The sequence below is a fragment of the Molothrus aeneus genome, chromosome 6 (assembly GCF_037042795.1).
Source record: "Molothrus aeneus isolate 106 chromosome 6, BPBGC_Maene_1.0, whole genome shotgun sequence".
NCBI classification, from domain to species: domain Eukaryota; kingdom Metazoa; phylum Chordata; class Aves; order Passeriformes; family Icteridae; genus Molothrus; species Molothrus aeneus.
This window is the reverse complement of record NC_089651.1, coordinates 58,484,238-58,499,053: the sequence shown is the minus strand read 5'-3', so window position 1 is coordinate 58,499,053 and position 14,816 is coordinate 58,484,238. Positions and strand designations below refer to the sequence as shown.

Sequence of the window (14,816 nt, the reverse complement as noted above, 5' to 3'; positions counted from 1 at the left end):
TGGTGCAGGTCGGGCTCTGCTCCCAGGGAAGCAGGGACAGGACAAGGGGAAATGGCCTCAAGCTGCACCAGGGTAGGTTTGGGTTGGGTATCATGGAAAATTCTTCATTGAAGGGTGGTCAGACATGGGAACATGCACAGGGCAGTGGTGGAGTCACCATCCCTGGAAGTGTTCAGAAATCATGGATGTGGCCCTGGAGGACTTGGTTTGGTGGGGAACATGGGGGTGCTGGGAGCAGACTTGGTAATCTAAAAGCTCTTTTCAGCCTTAACAATTCAGTGACTCAATGACCAGGAACACTCTGCACTTTTGTCTCCCAGTCCCATCTCATCAGCTCTGCAGTGAACACTCGTGGCCTGCAGCAGGGTCCTGTGCCTGCCCCTGGGCCCCTGGCAGGGCACTGGGAGAAGCCAGAGCAGAGATCACTCACTACTGAAGCACCTTCATCTCACAGGGGTTTATTCCCTGCCAATGCTGCACTTGCCCAAGGTGGAGACAAATTCTTATTCTCACTGTTAGTTTTGCATTAATTTGGTGTCCATTAATATTGGATTGTGCATCACATCAGTAATGACTTGTAAATATTTCGTGTGTGTAACTTGTTTTATTGCTCAATGCTCTTTCTAATTTTTGTGACATTCTGAAGATGTTGCAGCATCTTCCAGTTTGAATTAAAGTGAGACTTCTGATTTACTGAAGTCTGCACCAGAAGGTGCCTGGATTTAAAATAATCTTAGTGAGACATAATCTGTGTGGAAGCCTGTGGTGAACTACAGTGGGGTTTGGGTTTTTTTAATCCCTTATGATAGCAGTCAGAAGTATGAAATTTTCTTCCTGTTTACTTAACTAGTGCAGTAATGCTTTGCATTTTTGTGCAGAATTTATAGAATTGGCATAGGGGTTTTTCCTAGATTTTTTTTTCTTAGAGTCTGCAAGTGCAAGTAGTGATAGGACAAGGGGGAATGGCTCAAAACTGAAGGAATGTAGGTTTAAATTAGATGCCAGGAAGAAATTCTTGTGAGGGTGGAGAGGCTCTGGCACAGGCTGCCCACAGAAGCTGTGGCTGCCTCATCCCTGGCAGGGTTCCAGGCCAGCTTAGACAGAGCTTGGAGCAGCCTGGGATGGTGGAAGGTGTCCCTGCCATGGCAGGGGGTTGGAACTGGATGATTTTAAAGTCCCTTCCAACCCAAACCACTCTGTGATTCTATGATATAATTTCCTGTAAAGAAAATTGTCAACATTTTAAATAACTTTATTTTTTAATGTTCCCTGAAGCATATTCAAGCAATTTTCCTAGTCATGGGGCTCATACACAAAAATCTCCTCTAAAGACACCAGTTCCTCGAAGATATGCTCCAGAACCTGTACCCAAAAATGGGAAAATCTCAGAGAAAGAAAAACCTGTAGTAGAAAAAGAAAATATTTCCAAACCTACAAGAGAAGGTATTGTCCTCCACTGGCCTAACCAGTATGGCCTGGTGGTTACTTTGTGTATTCCTCACCTTTTGTGACCTTTTCCCTTGGGTTGCTGGCACTTAAATGCATATGTTGAGAATATTTGGAATCTACATTTGGGAAGGGTTAGTTTTGTGCATAAGTCACTTACTCATAAGTAACTAAAGACTTAAAGACAGTGCTGATTTAATCTGTAGAGTTTCAGCAGGACTGCTCACTGAAATATTTTTTCAAAGTCGAGTTTCAGGAAGATTCGACAGAATAATGTAAAACTTGAGAGCTCCTCAATAATTTTGTCATTATCATTGGTTAAATTGAATTTTTATTTTATTTTTTCATGGTTCCACAAGGTCTCTGGATTATTATATTGACAGCAGCAGATGTAAAGCAAATGTAAATAATTTTTTTTGCTGCTTTTGATCAAGTTCTGTCTCTGTTACAAAGCTGTCAGGTACTTCTATTGTTCAGTGGGTCCAGAAATAAATTAAACAAGACAAAAGAAGAAGCATGCTGTCCATAATGTCACAGATTTGTTCTCAGTGACTCAGTTCATTGCCATCCCAGTTCCATCTAGCTTTGCTAATTTAAAGTAATCTCAGAAAGTGAGATTAGTGTGAGTGGTTTTAAGTGATTTGCCTTATCTGAAATAGATCTATATATTTAAATCTAAAAATATTTTACTCTCCTTGGTGAAATACCTAGAAAAGAAAATATGAAATATATTGAACTAACTTAACTTTCTTTTTTTTCTGTTTCATTTCACTTCATTGTAGGTGAAGGGAAAGGTCTGGAACACGTTTTGAATTCTCAAGAAACACCAATAAAGCAAATTGAATATTCCAAGAAGACAGCATTAAATAGCAATGAAAGGAGCAGACATGCTGAGAGAGACAGGTGGACAAACACAACAATCCAAAGCTGAGGGGGAGTTTCTGTTTCAGTGGAATTGAGAGAGGTGCATTAGACACTGATGGTGTAACAGTCCCTGGTGTGGTTCTGCAGTCTGGCCCAGCTGTGCTGGAATATTTCTATTTTTGCATTACTTTTGGCAGGACCTGAGGGAACGGCTGGAGCTGTGCCAGGGTGGGTTTAGGTTGGATTTCAGGAAAGGTTCTTCCCCCAGAGGGTGCTGGCACTGCCCTGGCTCCCAGGGAATGGGCACAGCCCCAGGCTTGATAGAGTTCAGAGTTTGCACCATGCCCCCAGGACAGGGTGGCATTGTTGGGGTGTCTGTGCAGGGCCAGGAGCTGGATTCTGATCCTTGTGGGTCCCTTCCAGCTGTAAAGTTCCAGGATTTTGTGGTTCCTGTTAAACTGCAGGCAGATGAAGGCTGTTGCTCAGGACAGCTCACAACACTCACAGCACCTTTCTCAGAGGTCAGCAGGTTGCACTTGGAGTGTTTTGCAGGAGCAGCATCCACCTAACAATTCCTAAGCTTTAAAATGGGTGAAAAAATGTTCTTAGCCATGCAGTCTGAAGCATATTTCCCCCAGGCAATAATGTAAAGTTATAATTTCACTAATACAGTGAGAAACTTCTCATATGCACTGTCTAATTTAGAACAGTGTGCACAAAAATGTTAATTGCTTCAAATGGAAAGATAACCAAAGTTTAAGTGTTGCTCTATTAGATGTAATTTCACTATTGAAAATAAAAGGATTGGGCTGAAGGTGTTAAGTGGTAAACAACTGGGTAAAAAACCCAATAACCTCTGTAACTTCAGATGCCAAAGCAAGTTCCAGTTTATCTGAAAGTTTGGTACTTGCACTGTAAATTCCTGCTTGGTTTCACAGTTGAATCTTTTCTTGGGCCGCCTCAGGAGCCATGAGAGGTGTAACCAGGAGTGTTTCTCCCCTTAGACACAAAGCTTTGCCTGCAGTCTTAATTCCCTCCTTTGAAAGGTACAACTCAATTGAGAAAACAGTGCAAAAAGCAGATGATCTACTTCAAGATCTTGGCAAGTTGAGAAGAGAAATGCACAACATTCTGCAGGTAAAGTCAATCTAATCACAATGAGCAGGGGTTTGAAGAAGGGGAGTAAAAAATGTGGAGAAAACCATAGAGGTCTGATATCAGTAAAAGTGTTGCTCTTCTACACCTGTAAAAAGTTTTACATCTGTTTACAATTAATTGAAATATTGGAGTCTGTGTGTGGAAGAGCTTTGAGCCTGAATAATGCTCTGGGTGTGCAATGGATTCTGGCTGCCATTGTCCCAGACATAAAATAGGTGAGAGAGAGAGGGGGAGGGACAGAAAGAGAAAAAAAAAGTTTGTTTATTTGTTTATTTAAAGGTTTTGGATATTTCCAGTGCCTGTTCTCTGCAGAGCTACAGAGCTGATATAATTTTCCCATTTGAGAAAGAACAGTGTTCCATTTATCTCCAGTCAGCTTTAGGGCTGATTTAAACATTTCCTTTCTCATTTTGCCACTTTTTTTTTTTTTTTTTTTTTTTGCATTGAATGCTTTTTCCAAGGAATTGCCTGGCATAGAATCCTTGTGCTGTTTCTTGTGCTAGTGATTTTGTACCTTTGGGGTGCAAGATCTGTTTCTGTGCTGGCAACATGGAGCTTTTCACAATTGAGGCTTTTATCTCTTAACGTGGTGCCATTCCTGGCTCCACCTGTCATTTTGTGGTTCTTTCTATCCTTGTCAATATACACAGTGAGAAAGGAGAAAAGAAGTGAAAATTCACCTCTGTGAATTGGCTTGAAATGTAATAACTTTGATTCTGCTGGTTCATTGCTGTGGTTGGAAGTTTCAACTTGCATATTTCCCTTAAAAATATTTTGTATTACCTGTCTGGTTTTTGTTGCTATATCTGTAGAAAATGCAGCTTCATCTGTCATATAGCATAGCTGATGGATTTTTTACAGATTTGGTAACACTTTGTGGATTTTACATTTAACTATTCTTACTAGGAATGGAAACAGGTGTCACTGAGGTTGCAGATATTTTCTTCCCACTATTGCTGAAAATTTAAACAAGTGACATACCTTAATACAGGCAACAGAACAAGATGAGATGGGATAAAGAATGGGAGAAGGACACAGTTACAGAAATTATTTGAAATCTCTCTTATGAAAAAGATCAATAGAAAGACAGAGATGTGATGACTTAGCAAATGGAGAGTTGGGTCAGTTAAACACTTAGCTACTGACTCCTTATCACTGAGAGGTTTGTAGAGTGATAAAATGATACATTTTTGGGTAAATGAGAGCCCAGATCTGTCACAAAGCAAAGGTGTGAATTAGCTGAGGACAGAAGGTGGTGCTCTAACCCAGGGAATTCATTGTGGCCAGAGAAACTGATCCAGTGTCTCCTATGGATTTACCTTCAAGTTTCAACAGCTCTTCTTCTGTCTTTTTAGGAAGCAAGTTCATGGAAAACTGACATGACTGATCTTATTAAGGTATGAAATTGAAATTTTTCTGTGTGTTTCTTTTGTGGTTTTTGGGTTTTCTGTAAAATGCTCTAATGCTGAAGCAGTTCTGAGTGTGTTTGCAGTGAAATATCACTGCCTGCCTGTGGCACACCGGGATGTTTGTTAAAGGATTGCTCTTGCACAGATCACATTCCTCCTGCCTGGCTCAGTCCTAGCAAACCCCTTGAGGGGATAATGTCAGGCAGGAAGCTGCTGTGTCAGACTGGCACAGTGGGGACTGCTGCTACCTGCTTTTTTTACAGATTGAACAGATCCAGTTACCATTTCATGATCTGGGTCTCACTAAGTCTATATCATTTTACAGTTTATCATGTATCTGTTTCTTACCTTTTCTCACAGATTTTATCTGTCTTACTGAGTTAGTTTTTGTCCAAAAATTTCATTAAAAAATGAAAGCCTTTACAAAATTGATAAATAATTTGGTATATTGTCTTTTCCTCACCAGGCCAAAACCAAGGTCATGGGATCAGGGTGTTGATTCCTGTTTTGTTATGGCATTGTGGCACTACATCTGCTCGAACATAAACTTGTTTAATTCTGATTTGACAAAAAAGTAGCCTTAAAGCCAAAACTGAATTGTGATCTGTGAGATTTTCTTTTTTCTGTGCATTCAGTTGATGTTTTCACAGTCTGGGCATTTTAGTTTCGGTTTGAGGTGTTTTTTTTAATGTACATTTATCACTTTGAAATATTTTTACAATGTTTGATGAAGTTTTCATGGGCCCCTGGGTTTTTCCTCAGGTGTGTGAGAATGAATGTGAGAACTTGTTTCCTGTGTTTGTGTCCCTTTCTTTTGGACTTAGCAGCTAATTTATGCTCGATTTTTATCTCTGGAAAAGGGCTCTGCTAAGTGAGAGGCTTCATTGTTCCTTCTGAAAAGTGAAAATGAGTGAAAGGGGATCAAGGGGCTGCTGAGGGATTTATTTTGTTAAAACTTAAAAGTATTGCTTGGTGTTTCTTAGGGGTAGATTGATGCCAAACAAGTGCATATATTTAGAGGACTTGGGCTTTTATTAGGCTCTTAATTATATTTAATTACTGTTCCATGGAGAGATTTGCTTGTGATACTTCATGTATCTAATTGCCATCTTTTCACATGCTTATTAGCCTCATTAGCATTGCCTCTCATACTTCCCATCATTTTCCATATGAGATCTTTTGGATGTCTTTCACTTCTCAAAATATATTTGCAACATAATGAAAGTCCTTGAGTAATTGAAGTTGCTGATAGTGCACATGGGCAGGATTTCATATGATGCCATTGATGTGATAACAGATTAAAGGAAATTACAATCTCTGATTAAAAACTAGAGGTTCTGTTTCAATTTTAGACAAAAAATCCTCCTGTTGCACCTGATCCTCCTGAACATCATCCAGTCAGCAAACCATCCATCCTTCAAAATGTCCAAGTGCCAAGGTCTATCCTGACAGATGCTGAAAGGGTTTTGAGAGGAGTGCAGAACAATAAAAAAGTCCTTGAGGAGAATCTGGAAGCTGTTACTCATGCAAAAGATGGAGATGCCATGTATGCTTTCAGTAACTCCTTGGCTACAAACAGGTCAGACCCTGCAATTCAGTGCTTTGTGACATTGATGTTTCCAAATCTGGGCATTGAAGAACTTGTGTTCTTCCCTGCAAAAAGGATTTATTGACTCTTCCTAGCAATCATTGTCTGATTCTTGAAATTCAGATGTTTTTCAGCGCTTGTGATGTGAACTGATTTTTGTCAGGTGCCAAAATCTGATTTCTGAGGCTTTATCAGCTGGACAAACTGCTCTGCTGCCTGGGCATTTAACTGTTTCCATACCAACTTTGCATTAAAAAAGAAAATTGAAGCCTAATTTAATTATTCAGAGCAGAAAAGGCTTCATAAGCCTGTAAATTTACAGAATTTAATCACCTCACAACAGATCTTTGGCTTTTAAACTTTTGCTTTGTTAGTTGTGTTAAATACTCCTGCTTGGAGTATCATAATGGAAATTTTCTATTAAAATCATAATGGCAATTTTCTGTTAAAATACAATCTAAACTTGCATTTTCCTGGGGAAGGTAGTTATTCTCTATGTATAAGGGTTTTTTTTTGAGGCATGTTACCTGCCCTCATTATCTTTTTAGGATGTAGTAATTTGTCATTGCTTTTTTGTTAAGTTGGAATATTTTTGTTTTCTTGTTTTTTTCCGTTGTGATCAAAGTAGGAAGTGACACATGGCAGCCTCTTACTCCTAAAATATTTGTAATTATGTCAGTATTTACCAGCAGAGAGTGGAGTTTGCAGGTGGCACCATACAAGAAGAGATTTGGGGTTGGGACTGGTGCCTTTTGGGGAGTGTAGAGGTGCAGAATCTCCCTGTCTGTGTTCTCAACTTCTGTTTTTAGAGCATTTAAAGGTGACTACTTTCCCAGGAACAAATCTGTGCAATTTGAGAAGCTCTAACCTAAATTGTTTCTTTCTTTTGTTTCAGAGATGTCCTGGAGGAGATTCGTATCCGAAGGACTGTGGATGAGTGGATCAGGGCAATCAGTGAGGAAATCCAGGTAGGGCTGGGAAAATGAGTTCCAATTTTTGTGAGTTCAGGTTTTTGTGGTTTTCCACCTTGCCTTGTTCTTTCATGTCCACAGTAAAGTGATTTACTCGCCTCTTGAAAACAGGAGAAAGCTGCCTATTATTGCTAGCATGCAAAATATATAGTAAAATAAATATAACAAATAAATAACAATAAAATAAATGAATAAATAAATAAAAAATAATAAAATATTTACCTCTGTTTTAAAACTGTAGTTGTGTAATGAAAATCCCTGGTCTCACTTGCTGGCTAACATGAAAAACAGGCCCTTTCTCAGAGTTTCAGAGTTATCCACACACTCTGCTGATAGCCTTGAAGACAAAAATCTCCATTTGTTACATTTATGTTTTCTATTTAGGCTGAAATGGCAAGAAGTGATTCAGAACAAGGGAAATACAATCAAAAAGCCCCATGGAACAAGAGAGGCCAAAACCTCAGGGCTGTGAAGACCAAGAAAGAAACTAAAGAGAAAGCTGAGAAGATCCAAGGAGGCTTGACAAAAAAGCTTTCACCTCCAGCTCAGCCATTGCAGAAGCAGGTGGAAGATAACACAAGGAAACAGAAGTTTAAAACTTACTTTTCTGAAAATGTGCAAAGCAAAGAAAGAAAGGCAGATGTGAGTTGCCAAGTAGTTGGTTTCTTTTCTGGGCAAAAACTGTTCAGCATTGACATGAAAAATGGTGTGTGCAGGTGTAGTAATTCAAAATGAAAGTGATAGCTCTGTCCTGCTCCAATTTCCATAAAAAAAGTATTGTAAACTAATTTTTTTTTCCTTTTTGGTGTCCATCAGGGAGCTGTAGGTGGAACTGCACTGGTGCAAAATGAAGATTATCTGTCTCAAGTTTATGGCAAACCCATTTACCATGGGCGCCGGAGCACGCTTAAGAAAGGACCCTACCTGAGATTCAACTCTCCCTCTCCCAAATCTAAACTTGCCAGACCCAAGCTGATAGAGACTGTTAGAGGTAAGTGATTCTTTGATGGGAACTAGGTTTTCCTTCCCTGTTTTTCTACCAGGAATTCCTTGTGGAAATGAATCTGTTAATTTTAGTTCATCTCCTCTTCAATGTAAAGCTTATGCAGTGGCTTTTCAGAGAGGTGGTCACTGCCTCAGGTTGGTCAGGGCTTGAGAGGCATTTGGAAAATGCCTTTAATTTAACTTTTGGTCAGCCCTGAAGTGGTCAGGCAGTTGGACTAGATGGTTGTTGTAGGTCCTGTTCATTTGAAATAGTTTATTTCTGTTTAAGATCCTCTTTTCAAAACTAAAAAATATCAGAAGTTTTTCAACTTTGCTTAATGTGTCTCACCTATTTTAGATTGTCAAATAAACACTTATTTCTAAATATGATAAGTGTACTAGTATGTATTTATTGTTGTACAAGATTTAATGAGCTGAATTGCTAAAATTAATCACAAGCAAGTGTGTTGAAAAAGAAACTTAATTTTTGATAAATGTCACTGGGAGATGTATTTTTTGTGTCAGGTTTATCCAGTGATTCTTCATTTACATATTTAATTCATTCAGAGTTCAGAAATGTACTGAGACTTGAAAACTGAAGGAAGTCTGATATTTAATTTCCTGTTTCTAATGCATCAATTGAAATATGAAGAATTAAATATGTGGCTGTGAAGATGAAAATAGTGAAAGATGTAATCAGAATCATTGGTTAAGTTCACTAAGTGCAAGTAACTCCTTTTTCTTCTTCCAGTTAGAGTTATGAGTAGAAATCCTTTCTGTGATAGCTTGTTAAGGTTATTTAATTGATAAAGGTTATTAGTTGATTAATAATGAATTCTATTCATTATTTTTGTTGGCAAAGTGTTAGGATAAGAGGGTCCTAATTTTCTAACCTATTAAAAATGTGTAAGAATAATTCCAAAGGGAGACTATATGAGATCTGACACAGTGTAGATAAACTTCATCTAGAGTTAGTAATGTTTTAATTGGATCTGTTTTATTTCTTAATTACCTTTTCAAAACTTACCTGATTCTTAATGCAAATCAGGTAAGAGTGTCCCCCCCTTAATGCAAAAATTGAGAAGAATCTTTAACTGGTATTAAAAAAAAAGCAATGTGGATCATTTTACTGGGGAGAAATGACATGAAAAAAGATAATAATGAAGGGAAAGTGTGGAGATGGGAGAGAGGCTTAAGAGGAAGAGGGGATTAAGGTGGTGGTGGGCACAATGGAGTTAACAGGATGTGCATCCATGGAAAAATATTAACTGGCTCCCTCCATGCTTCTTGCACTTAGGCTGTTGCTACCCATGCAGGGAAAATACTCTTGATGCAGTCTTAAATGCCATGTTTAAAAATGCTGCCTGGGTTTTTATTACAGCTGTCAAAACATTACATTCTGTGTGAAATATGAGAGATGAACATCAGAAGGCAGTCACTTGATGAAATCATGGCTTTAGGCCATTGCAATGGATGGTGTAAAACATCTGTGTTTCTGAAGACAGGCAGTGCTGGGGTTTGAGGCTGGGGATTTTATTATTATTAATATTATTATTACTACTATTATTATTGCTGTTATTATTTTTGTTGTTTTTATTTTTTAAATTTTATTTATTTATTTTAATATTCTTGAGTAACCTGGTCTAGTGGGAGGTGTCCTTGCCCATGGCAGGGGTTTGGAACTGCTTGGTCCTGAAGGTTCCTTCCAACCCAAACCCTTCTGTGATTCTGTGCTTATGATGTACATCCACAGTGGAGAGTCCTCAAATTGTACAAGGATCTCTTGTTTGGCCTGACCTGGTCTTTAGGGCACTTTCCTTACACAGCTGGAGCCCAGTTGTGATCTGTGAAGAGAAAGTGTTATTGGTAGAAAATATTCACAATTCTCAGCACCCTCCTGGAAAATATGGGTTATAGTCCTGGCAAAAACCTAGAAAACTTTTCAAAACTCACCAGATTTTTAAAAGCTCACATGAAAACTACCAGCCTTGTGAGTTAGGTATTTTTTTTGCCCCCTTTTGGATGTCTTTTCTTTGGTGAAAAATACTGTATCACTTGAAGCATGATATAACACTGGTTTTGACTATTGGCTGTGCTGTACACCCATAATTTAATTTATTCTGTATAGATCTTCTTGGGTGAAATGTGTGCTAGTAAGCACTTAGGGTAGTAATAACAGTGACACAGTGACCACTAAGGTTTGGATTGAGAACAGGCACATCTTTAAAAATATTTAATCAGCAGTTCTGCTTTTGCTGAGTCCTAAATGAATTTTCTTCTCTATTTATTGGGCTCTTGTCCTTTACAGAAGGTCATAACCTTTCCAGGAAGGCCAATTTCATCATTCCAGAAACAATATCTTGTGAAGTGGCAGAAAAGAGTGTCCCCCTTCCCAATCTAATTATAACAAATAGGTCATTTGATCATTTGAAACCACCAGCTGAAATTCAGCGGTGTCAGTGAAATGAAAGGTTCTGTGCAGTTGGAATGAGCTGCTCCTGTGCTTCAGCTTTTTACTCTTGGGTGCAAATAGAAATGAAAGGGAAAACTGGATCAATGCTGCCTTCAATCTTGCAGAACTCCTGTGTGTGACAAACAGCTTCAAAGCTCTTTGCTGGAGAACGCAGAGTGAACTCTGGATAGCCTTTTCCCAGAGTGCTTCCCTTCCAAGCCATGAAGTCATGCTGCAGAGAAAAACATCAGTTTGCAACAGTAAAGCCACCATAAAATTTGTTTCTCTATTTAACATCAGGCTGGAGTTATGGGAAGTTATGGTCTTGTCTCTATCCTGACAGTAAATAAAATAAGACACCTCCTTGTGTTCTTATCTGAGGGAAAAATGGAATTTTTTGCATGTTGTGTAAAGGAGCATCATTCCATTGAGTGTGTCCTATTCCCAAACTTTCTGATTTCAACTGAGACTGAGGTTTGTTTGACACTGGCATTATTTATCTTTGCCTCTTGGTAAGACTGTTGATCAAACTGCTTCATTTTTGTCCTTTCCTTACCGTGCCAATAAAATGGAAAAATAATCCCTGGTGTTTCACATGGGTTTCACAAAGACAAAACAGTTCAATCATTTTGGGGGCTGCTGTTCTGGAAGGAGCTGTTGTGGCAAAGCAAAGTATAAATAATAAAATCAGGAACAGTTCTGTGCTCCTCTGTAGGAGGAGTGTAAATAAAATGCATCAAGGTTGAATGAGCACTTCAAAGCACCAGGTTCTTTAAAAAAACAAACAAAGAAGGAAATAAACAAATCTTTTTTCACATTAGGCATGGTGAGTTCTTCCCTTCACAGATCTGCACCCACGGATTCCCTTCCTGGCCTTGATGTACCAGGTGATAAAGGCTTCAAAAGGTTGGAAATCTTTGGCCTTGGGTTTGATTGGCTGAAAAATCCAGACTCATTAAATGACTCTATTTTGTTAGAGCAGTGCACTGAGCTTGTTTTAAATTAGTGTTAGAATAAGGATGTTTATTTAAGACTGAAATGGCCATCTGGACAGTCTCTTTTCAGTCATTTTATAACTCTCAGCCATTTTCTTTGCAAATAAACTATGGTGACTAATGCTTAGTTTCTTATGGGAAGTTAGGAAAAAAATTCAACTAGCACTTTTATGAGTAAGAGATCATTTTTAAAAAAAACCCTGGAATTATTTTCTTGCATAATATGAACTGATAAATACATGTAAAACACTGGTTTTTTTAAAGCTAAGTTTAATTAAATGTGTAGTTTCTGCCCAGTGCAAATAAACTTTGCAGGGAAAAATGAAAAGTTGCAAGCAATTAAAATGAGGTGCTGTGTGTATACAGTACTTAATCATTCTCACTGAGAAACCCTTGTTTTTACAAGTTGGCAGCATTACAGATACACTGCCAATTTCTGCTTTTACTCAAAAGTTCAAGGCCAAGGGGGACTGTTAGATCATGTGGTATGACCTCTTCTAAATCACAAGCCTCTGAGCTGTATCTATTTATGTTACAGAGTCCAGCCATTTGTCTGACTGCAGAACAGTTTTTTTGGCTAACCTGTGCTTTGCAGAAGGGCACAAGCTCATTATTTAAAAACAGAAGAAAATCTGCTTCTTCCCATGATAAAACACCTTGTGCTTCAAAAGCAAACAGGACATTTCAGATTTATTATCTGATTTGTAGTGAGGTTTTGGCTTCAGTTTCCAGCTACTTCATTTTCCAGGTGACTTTTCCTTAAAAAGTGAAGAGTGCCTGTTAATGTCTAATCTATTTAAATATTTGCAGAGATACAGAATCAGTGCTGAATGCAGTGCAATCATCTATGGATGTTTTCATCTATGGAAGGCTTCTCCTGCTCCATCTCAGGCACTCTGCTGAGACATCTGGGGCTCACATTTATCCTGGTGACCAGAGCATTTTGTTGTGATTTCTCATTCCATTACTTACCCACCATGACCACAAACCCTTTTCTAGAGATGCTTCTCTCTGACCTGTGTTTTCTCACTGAGGAGTTATGACTTCTTCTTGTTTCCAGGCTTACAACCCATAATCTGTCTGTACAAAAATACCACTTTATGAGTGAGCTGCCTTATCTGCTTGTCTGCATCTGACAAAAGTCACATTATCCATCTTTATTATCCCTATATTTTATAATCGTTGACTTTCATTCTTCAATTAATTAGGAGGCTCTTAAATGTGAACAGAGCTGAGAAGTGCTTGTTGCCCTGTGTTAACTGGCTGCAGGTACAGGGAGGTGGTTATTAGAGACAACAGAGGAGTAAAATGACATTTTTTTGGCTGTAATAAAGGCATGGAGTTGGTTATCACCATGTTTCTTTCCAAATTCGTTATCCTAACACCTACAAAATAACAGTAGAAGCACTTCTGCCTGATTGACAATTGTTGACACCTTTTTGGGGGGAATTTTCAGGCAGTTTTATCCATTTGTATTAAAGTTAATAATTTCCTTATAATATCCATTGTTTGCTGTAAGTTGAGTAAGACCTTGCATGACTGTATGGTGACAGATGCACATTGCAATAAATGCTTTCCTCTGCTCTTTGTTTAAGACATTTTTACATATAAATTACTTCTGGCTGAAAAGTTGTGACAAAAAAATCAGCATTTACTTGATGACAGAAGTCAGGACTTTTGGGTTTTAGCTTTGGCTTGATTTTGCAGTAGCACTGAGTTGTTAAAGCAGGAATTTACAGATTATACCTGTTCCTCTGACCACCTGTCACTTTTGTGGCTGCATTTCAAACCTAAATTCTTCTTAGCTTCTAAATCACACATTCAGTTCCAAATTTCAAACTTAAATCATGGATTTCTTCTTAGCTGTTAAATCACACATTTCATTCCAACTTACTGCTGTTCTTTGGTCCTTTTTGTGTTTCTGTGGCCTTATCTGCTAGATTCAACTTAAAATTGCAGTTTTAACTCCTTCATTGCTGCCAACACCAAGACATCTATCTATCATCTACCTATAGCACTTTCAGGTTCTGCCCTTTGGGACTCCCTCCCTCATTCCCTCCATCCCACAGCAAAAAATTTGCAGTGGATTCAGTAGGAAGGCTTGGCTCAGTGAAAAAATAGATTTACTCATAGAATGTTGAATAGAATAAATATATGAAAAAATATATTTATTCATAGAGTGCTGTCACTGGGTTTGGGCACGCTTTGTGACCTTTCCAGTTTGTGTGCTCTTGTTTCAGGCACAAAGGTGAAGTCAGCAAGGACCCAGACCTGTTTTCACACACAGAAGGTCATCAGCAGCCCCAAGAAGAAGAATCCTGTGTTGGCCCCTGCCCAGCAGAGCCAGTACCTCTTCAGTTCCAGACAGGATGTCCCTGCTGCCTCTGGTCCCCTGGAAGGCCACCTCATCCCCATGGCTATTCCTCTAGGTAGGAGAAAATAACCTGGAGTAGATTCTGTGCAGGTTAATCACTGCTGTGTCATGGCAATATAACTTTTATCTTCTTAAGTCAGTGGTTTGGGGCTTGGGATTAGATGATCTCTAAGATCTCTTCCAACCCAAACCATTCCATGAGATTTGTACCTGCCCTTCTCATAGGAAATCTGAGGGATCAGTTGAAAATGTTCTGGTTTTCCTCACCCTCCATGCTGGATGTCTGGTGACACCTTGACAGAGCAATTGCTTGTTTAGCTGTACCTGATTTGATTCATTTTGGTTTTAGGCTTCATGTTCTTGCTTTCAGTTTGGTATCCAAAGCAGGAACTGAATCACTCACCCTTGGATTCAACTTTTGCAATGACTTCAGCCCAGCAATTTCAGTAGGACTGTGCCAAGCACAGTAAATTCCTTCTCATGACTTCTGGATTTTTAGGCTTTCAATAGAACCTTTCTACAGGGCTTGTTTTGAGAAGGATTAGTATTATATAGGCATTGAAATAAGGTAATTT

General features: G+C 38.7%; 1 protein-coding gene across 1 annotated transcript in view; it reads left to right on the top strand.

Moving 5' to 3' along the window:
- Positions 1 to 14,816, top strand: part of KIAA0586 (KIAA0586 ortholog) — a 107,878-nt gene that overhangs the window by 4,293 nt on the left and 88,769 nt on the right. The window contains exons 7-16 of the mRNA XM_066552357.1: positions 321 to 489; positions 1,276 to 1,443; positions 2,229 to 2,349; positions 3,315 to 3,447; positions 4,824 to 4,865; positions 6,230 to 6,456; positions 7,361 to 7,433; positions 7,821 to 8,078; positions 8,253 to 8,427; positions 14,108 to 14,296. Coding sequence (XP_066408454.1) covers positions 321 to 489; positions 1,276 to 1,443; positions 2,229 to 2,349; positions 3,315 to 3,447; positions 4,824 to 4,865; positions 6,230 to 6,456; positions 7,361 to 7,433; positions 7,821 to 8,078; positions 8,253 to 8,427; positions 14,108 to 14,296 — 1,555 coding nt within the window. The remainder of the gene's footprint in view (positions 1 to 320; positions 490 to 1,275; positions 1,444 to 2,228; positions 2,350 to 3,314; positions 3,448 to 4,823; positions 4,866 to 6,229; positions 6,457 to 7,360; positions 7,434 to 7,820; positions 8,079 to 8,252; positions 8,428 to 14,107; positions 14,297 to 14,816) is intronic.